This window comes from Physeter macrocephalus, chromosome 11 (genome assembly GCF_002837175.3).
Source record: "Physeter macrocephalus isolate SW-GA chromosome 11, ASM283717v5, whole genome shotgun sequence".
Taxonomy (NCBI): Eukaryota; Metazoa; Chordata; class Mammalia; order Artiodactyla; family Physeteridae; genus Physeter; species Physeter macrocephalus.
The window spans coordinates 48,803,233-48,811,585 of NC_041224.1; the positions used below are offsets into that span (position 1 = coordinate 48,803,233).

General features: G+C 39.5%; 1 protein-coding gene across 3 annotated transcripts in view; it reads right to left on the reverse strand.

Moving 5' to 3' along the window:
- The window catches only part of DNAAF4 (dynein axonemal assembly factor 4), a 91,815-nt gene extending 83,462 nt beyond the window's left edge, over positions 1-8,353 (reverse strand). For 2 of the 3 annotated variants that reach the window (XM_024128946.2, XM_024128947.1), the window contains exons 1-2: positions 4,354-4,531; positions 3,817-3,964 (exon numbers count right to left, since the gene is read on the reverse strand). In XM_024128946.2, the coding sequence (XP_023984714.1) occupies positions 3,817-3,964; positions 4,354-4,476 (271 nt within the window). In that variant the 5' untranslated portion in view covers positions 4,477-4,531. Of the gene's footprint in view, positions 1-3,816; positions 3,965-4,353; positions 4,532-7,714 lie in introns of those variants that run through there. The other variant, XM_055087962.1, reaches the window with a different exon arrangement.

Genomic DNA, 8,353 nt, shown 5'->3' on the forward strand with positions numbered 1-8,353 from the left:
CTAGAGAAATGGAAATAAAAACAAAAATAAACAAATGGGACCTAATGAAACTTAAAATCTTTTGCACAGCAAAGGAAACCATAAACAAGACCAAAAGACAACCCTCAGAATGGGAGAAAATAATTAATTATTTTAATTATTTTGTTTGTTTTTTTTAAATCCTTTGTCAGGATTAATCTCCAAAATTTACAAGCAGCTCATGCAGCTCAATATCAAGAAAACAAACAACCCAATCCAAAAATGGGCAGAAGGCCTAAATAGACATTTCTCCAAAGATATACAGATTGCCAACAAACACATGAAAGAATGCTCAACATCATTAATCATTAGAGAAATGCAAATCAAAACTACAATGAGATACCATCTCACACCGGTCAGAATAGCCATCATCAAAAAATCTAGAAACAATAAATGTTGGAGAGGGTGTGGAGATAAGGGAACACTCTTGCACTGTTGGTGGGAATGTAAATTGATACAGCCACTATGGAGAACGGTATGGAGGTTCCTTAAAAAGACGCAAGAGGGAAGAGATATGGGAACATATGTATGTGTATAACTGATTCACTTTGTTATAAAGCAAAAACTAACACACCATTGTAAAGCAATTATACTCCAATAAAGATGTTAAATATATATATATACTCACTGTTTCTGATAAAGAAAAAAAAGGGCAGGAGTGGAGGGATGACTAGTAAAGCTTTATACACACCTTCATAGTGTTTTAAATATATGAAAAAATACACAAAGAAAACTAGTTATATTAAAACACAAAATATTAAAAAATAAATTTGTGATATACAAGTATGTGCTTCTTTATTAATGCATTAAATAATACATAGTAAAATGTCTAATAAATACCATAATTTCAAAGTAGTGCATATAAAAGATAGAGGTACCTGTGATATGAACATATTTGTGATTTTTATTGACACTACTGTTGTTTGTTGTCTACATTTATAGTTGAAGGGAATATTATTTTCAGTTAAAAATAAGTAAAGAGGGCTTCCCTGGTGGCGCAGTGGTTGGGAGTCCGCCTGCTGATGCAGGGGACGCGGGTTCCTGCCCCGGTCAGGGAAGATGCCGCATGCCGCGGAGCGGCTGGGCCCGTGAGCCATGGCCGCTGAGCCTGCGCGTCCGGAGCCTTGCTCCACAGCGGGAGGGGCCACAGCGGTGAGAGGCCCGCGTACCACAAAAAAAAAAAAAAAAAAAAATGTAAACTCAAAAATAAGTAAAGAGTATGGAATTTTTACCCATCCAAGATCTTGGCTGGGGATTAGGACTGAAATTACTTCAGAAGTCTCTCCCCAAACCACCTCCTGTTTAGCAACAGAGTGGCAGACAGTTGGACCAACTTCAGGGGCAGAAGTAATTAAAAGAAAATCAAGTTTCCAAGTGAAATGCTCCACATCTAAAAGAAATGAAAAATGGATCAAGAAGGAACTTCAGAAAAAAATGGAGCAAGTATGTTTTGAATCATGAGGGAGGCAGGCTTGGAGTATAGACTGGAGCTCAATACTGCATGTGAAAAAAAGATTGTTAAACAATTTCACTGAATTGCATGTGAAACTGAGTTTGACTTCTAAAAGAATCCCAAACCTAGTTTCTGAAGTAAAATCGATGTTCATTACTTGTTATATAAGTTAGTTTTAAGACTGTTTTGATGAGTCTAACTGGCAAATTACGGTCAAACCCAACTTACTCCCTGATTTCTTTCAGCACATAAGCTAAGAATAATTTTTACAGTTTTAAATAGTTGAAAAAAATCAAAAGAATAGTAATACTTTATGACATATACAAATTAGAATAAATTGAAATTTCAGCGTCAATAAATACACATTGTCTATGACTGCTTTTGTTCTGCAATAACAGAGCTGAGTAATTGTGACACAGACTACATAGCCCACAAAATCCAAAATATTATCTGGTCCTTTACAGAAAAAGTTTGCCAACCCTTAGTTTAAATGGTCAAAATTTGGAATATTTGACCATATAACCATGAGAGAGAAGACTCAAGCACCTGTGCAATGAAAGCAGATATCTAAATCAGAGAGGAAGGTTATGATTAGAAAATTCCCTTCCCACTGCTGAATAAGGTGGCCAACCAGTTTAAGAAGGGAATTTGACATAGAAGAAAGTGTTTCATTTCAGGAACAGGGGAAAGTAACAGGTTTATGAATATGACTCTTCTTTATAGCCTAAAAAGTTGGTGGACAAAACGTTACCTGGGGAAATCAAGACACACACACACACACACACACGTCAGTGGTTCTCAAAATCAAGACACACACACACACACGTCAGTGGTTCTCAAACCTGGCCAGGCATCATAATCACCTGGGGAGTTCTCAACCCCCAATCTGTTTATTTTAAAAGAAGCCATTATAATAGACGATGGTTCTGGTCCCATCTAACTTCAAAATTAATATCATCAACAACAGCTGAAATAAATCAAAGTATTTACATTTAATCTTAGGTATGAAGTCAGAACACCCTGGGTGTGTTTCATGACATATTCCCAGGCCCCATCTCAGACTTGAATCAAAAAGGAAGGCAGGGGTAGGAGAGCAGGTATCTGGTTTTTAAAAACTCCTCAGTTATTCTGGGACTCAATAAATAACTAAAGTAAGCTGGCTATGGTAACCTACCTTAACCAGTATTTTCTGAGCTGAATACCACATTTTAGAGAAAAATTCCACCTGGTCCTAGGGATTAAAAAATTAAATTCCACAGCAAGATACCAAGAAAACATTAACATAAAGAATGGCTGCAATTTCCCCATTCTCAATAGTCCCAACTCAAGGCTTAACGCCAAAGACCTAAGAGAAATTTCAGACAGTAGATAGAAAACATGACAACTAGATCAGGGAGGAAGATAACAGAGCTAAAGCAGTATAGGGCAATTACTGACCCACAAAGCTGATCTTGGCAGAAGAATAGGGTACTGATTAAGAGTACAGAGAATGGGGGATCTCAACTTGGACTGTACATCATAATTCCCAAAAAGCGTTTTAAAAACTACCAGTACCGGGCTTCCCTGGTGGCGCAGTGGTTGAGAGTCCGCCTGCCGATGCAGGGGACACGGGTTCGTGCCCCGGTCTGGGACGATCCCACATGCCGCGGAGCGGCTGGGCCCTGTGAGCCGTGGCCGCTGGGCCTGCGCGTCCGGAGCCTGTGCTCAGCAACGGGAGAGACCGCAGCGGTGAGAGGCCCGCATACCGCAAAAAAAAAAAAAAAAACCACAAACCTACCAGTACCTAGGTCGCAGTCTCACTCCCAGAAACTGATTTGATTGGTCTAGGGTGAGATTCAGACATCTGTATTCTGTAAAAGTTCCGTAGGTGAAACTGCTCTAGAGTCAAACTGCTAAGACTCCACTTCTAGTCTGCCGCTTACTAGTTGTGTGACCTTTGGCAATTACTCAACCCTTCTGTGCCTCAGTAGCCTCACCTTAAAAAAAAAAAAAAAAAAAAGGGTGGGGGTACCTAAGTGATAGATTGTTGTGAGGATTAACAGATGAACTAATGCCTAATACAAAATGAGTGCTAAACAAAGGCCATATTGGGAGGCCTTATCCCCTGAAGATAGGAGCCCACATCCTTTAAAAGCTAGTATTAAGGGACTCTAATTATTGAGTAATTCGATTACTCAGGAATTAGGTGATTTAAGAGGCAGCTGAAGCACTAACTCTTTTAAATCATGCTATGTGTCTATTTTCGTTTTCCTAGAATAGCAATATAAATTTCAAAAGAGAAATTTTTAAATGGTATAAAGTATAAAAAGTACAACCAGCTGAACGTCTTTTAGTAAAGAACTTACCACCTGACAGAGAAAGGGTCTCCCACATGGCCGCTTCTTTTTTGTGTAAAGTGAAAACAATAGTGTCATTCCCAATCTTGGCTTTGCTGCTCTCATCGTCTATGGGAGCATAGAGAAACACCTCAAATAAAAATGGAGGACAGTTCACCTATTCAGAAGGGGGAAAATGGAAGTCCATTTAGTTACACAAATGAAAGACACACCCGTTAAGAAATAAGTGATAGAGGCCAAAATCATTTTCTTAAATTCCTGCTATAAATATATTCCAGGTCACGATAAAAGCACGGCATATGAGGAAATCCTGGATAAAATCATCTCTGACCTGGTGACATCTGTCTACAGACGAGGTGTCACCTGAATGAGATTCGTATTTTGTTTTGTTTGTTTTGCTTTGTTTTATTTTTAATAGGACTAAAATTTTAGGATGCTTATCTCCAAGGATGCGCCTGTTGCACGTCCACAGCCTCGCCCTTGCAGCCGCTTCGGACCACACCCCCTGCCCTCCCCAACCCCCGCAGGCACGACTCGCTTTCCTACCTTCAGATAGTTTTCCGTGCAGAACACGTCCGTGTCCCTGACGCTGACGCCTCTGAGGGGCACAGAGATGAAGACCGCAGTCCTCGTCTGCTGCCAGCTGTAGTCGCTAACCTGCAGGGGCATCCCGGGAGGCGTCCGGAGAGGCTGGGGCGGACGCGCGCCCGCTCGGTTGCTAGGGAAGCCGGGGTTACCACAGGCCAGCCCTTCCGGGTCAGCCCGGGCCGCGGCACCTCCTCCCCCCCACCGTTCCCAGCGTGCCCCGGGCGCGCCCTTGGGGTCGACCTGCAGACTCCCCTCGCCACTGCCCGAGTACCCCTGGCGGGAGCGTTACCGTTGCCTAAGGTCATATCTCTTACCCGCAGTCCAAGCGAATCTGCGAAGTAGCAGACCCACTTCCGCTTAAGCAAGAAAAGAGCTTCACGCTTGAAAATGCAGAAAAGGATGTGGGAAAGCGTGACCCGCGAGAAGCAGGTGCGACGTCTACGCGCCATTTGCAGCCCTGGCCTTTTGTTTGTTCTGAAGGAGGCTGTAGAAGTTAGCACCATTTGGTGTTCCTGTTTTGGAAATTTCCTGATCATACTGACCTTCTGGCCTAGGAGCTTGCCTGTACTATTGTAGTCCTTAAAATCCTATCAACCGAAAGCCCGTCACAAGCATGTAGGTATGGTTTGCTCCTTGGTTTGAGAACTGGGGAGAAATGACCGTATGACTCACCTGGCGAATGCTTGGCTGCAACTCAGCTGTAGGATAAGTTGAATTGACACGGATATATTTTACAGTCGTTTAAGGTGATTTGTAACTTTAGCGCTGATAGGAAACTTGAAGATCATGTAGTCTTCCCACTTGGAGTATTTAAGGAATCTGAGATCCATATACCCAACCCCATTGCCACATGGATTAGTGGCTGAACTGTGATTAAGATCCTGACCCTATAACTCCCATTCCAATGTTCTTTCCTTGGGATGCTTTCTGGAGACACAGTTTATAAATTACTGGAATTTGATGTTAAAAAAAAAAAAAAAAACATGAAAATTAAGCATCTACAAACTATTTGCCACCTAGGAATGGGGATTTTTAACATTTTACTTTTGGAAGTCATTAATACAAATTTAAAAGCTCCTGAAAAAGTCCTTGAGGAAAGCTAAGGAGCAGCAGACTTGGGAGGAAAAAAAAAATCATCTTTTACCCCCCAAACAGAGCACCCCTCACTACCTTACCTAATTTTGTCTGCTGTTCATCATCTCAAGTTTCCGTAACTTTGAATACTGGGGCCATGTTAGACTTCTTTTCCCTTGTCCTAATCGGAGAAACCTAACAATCAATCCTATAGATTCTTTTTTATGTTGCTTTTGGCATTTTTCCCCCTTGTGTTCAATTCCTACTTTTACCATTTTGTTTCAAACTCTCCTGTGTCTTCAAAAGACAGAGTTTATGCATTCCTATTATATAAAATGTTAAAGTGTAGATTCTGCCACTATATAAAAACACAAGTGATATAATGTATGTATAGAAAATAAAAAGGATACTTTGTTCTGTTTGGGAGTTTCAGGAAAATTCGTTAGCAATCACTTTGTTAAGCACATACAAACCTCTGGTGAAATTGTTCTCTTGACTACCAGTCTTATGAAACTTTTTACACTCTGAGTTATATATTTTTTTAAAAAAAAACTTGATCAGTTTTATTGCTGAATCATTACATCAGCTGATACCAATTTAAAACACCATTAATCTTTATACATTGTTTCAAGACAGGTACTTATCTAAAAAGTGTTTAACAAGCCTTGAAACTAATTCAGTCTTAAAAGTCTTAATCTGTGTTTCCTATTAAATTTAAAAAACAAATCTTAATCTAACCCGAGTGTAGATGGAAATTTGATATATGGCAAAAGTGACTGTGCACATAAGTGGGGAAAAGAAGCAAAGAAAGGAATGACTATTGAATACATTGGGTGCTAGAAGAAATGGTCACCATATGGGAAAAAATGGGATTGGATCTCTACATGCATATGGTGTCACACACAAAAATGAATTTCAGATGAACTAAAGACATACAAGCTTAAAACATATATATTATATATATATACACATACACAAATACGTGTGTGTGTTTGTATGATCTTGGAGTAAGAGAGCATATCTTAAGTATGACATCAAAAGCACTTACCTTAAAGGAAAAAGATTGAAAACTTGAACTAAAATTAAGAACTGGTGCTCACCAAAAGGCACGATAAAGAATGGCAAGATATATATTTTTTCAATGCCCTTCAGTCAAAGACCACAGGGGCACCTGTAGTTGAACAAGTTGAGTTTATTTAGTCATTGAGCACACACCACATTGAGTGTCTCAGTAAGGGGGTGTCAGAACTGAAGGGAAGATCTAAGGACAGGAGGGTTTCCTCTAGATTGGGTCCTTTCTTAAAGAGAGGGTAACTCTATGATTGGGTAAAGAAGTAACTGTTCATAGCAGCTTCTAGCAAAAACCTAAAAACAAGCCAAATATCTATCAATAGGTATATTCATACAAAAGAATATCATACAACAGTAAAAATGAATTAATTTTACTTTACACTGGATGGATGAGTGGAAAAAAGCAAGTCTTATAAGACCCTTAAGGAACAATGCCATTTGTATAAAACTTGAAAATAATGAAAACCAAATCTGTTGCTTAAGGATTTCTATCTATACATATGTGGTACAACTATAAGGGAAAGTTAAGGTGTAAGAAAGGATAATGGTTAACTCCTAGGTGAAAGTCTTGCAAATAACACCCTTTGTGGTGGCCAGAAAAGCTGATTGCTACATAGACACACTGCCTGAATTAAGACAAAGTTTCTCAAAGTGTTGGCCCCTGACAACAATATCAGCATCATCTGGGGACTTGCTAGAAATGCAAATTCCCAGACCCCACTCCAGACCTGCTGAACCAGATAATGTGGAACTGTGGCCCAGCAATCTGTGTTTTAACAAGCCCACCAGGTAATGCTGATACATACCAAAGTCTGTGACCCACTAGGTTAAGAGATAGGTTTTAATGGAGGAAAGGAGAAACTTACAAAGCCAAGAAAAAACACAGGTTTCCCCATTCTCCCATCATCCCAAGTAGAGACACACTGGGGCCAGAGCGCTATGCTGGATCTGCAGTGTAGCTCTGCATTACAGGAGGGGAATTCCATTCCCCTTGCTGTTCTCCCTTCTTATAGGGCAAACATGAAAGGAACCTTTTCGGGAGGGAAGTTATTGGGACCCAGGCAATCTTGGTTTAGGTGCAAACTATTTATAAAACTTATCTGTGAAAGCCAGCTACCCAATATCTGGAGACCTTGATTCACATGGAAAGATTTAGTTGGAAGAAAAAAATTACTAGTACCCTGGCAAGCTGCATCAGATGCAGGCCCTCCCACTGGAAGACCGGAGGTCCAGGTCCTATTGGCTGGTTCCCTAGGAAAATTGAGAGAACACCCCAAATTATTTTTGGTTTGATTTTGTTCATTACAACAAAGCATGCCATGAGAGACCATCAAAGAAATTGCCATTTTTTTCTCTCTAATTTTGGTGATGGATTTGCCTTATTCATCTTTTGATTCATAATGTACATATACAAATATCTGTATTATTTTTTATGTAACAAATATTACAAAATTAAAGTAAAATTTTTAAAAACAAGCTCTATAATAGAGAATGGTCCTTATTTTCTCCTTATGTATTGTGAGGCTCTTAGGGAGTGAAAATGTACATTATGAAGCAAAAATTAAATCTGATTTATTATTCTTCACCTAAAATGAATTAACTAAAATTTGTTTATTTTTTGATGGTCAAACTGTCAAATTTGGCCATTGGGAAAGGTTGACTTATGACTTTTTTAACACCACCCCAGAACTTTTTTAAGCCTTTTCAAAATCCTTTATTCTTGGAACAAAAATGATTTAGACCCACTTTGAATTTTTTTCCTTTTTTTTTTCTCCTCTAGGAAATGGAATCAGTCGTTCTCCAAGAACCATTA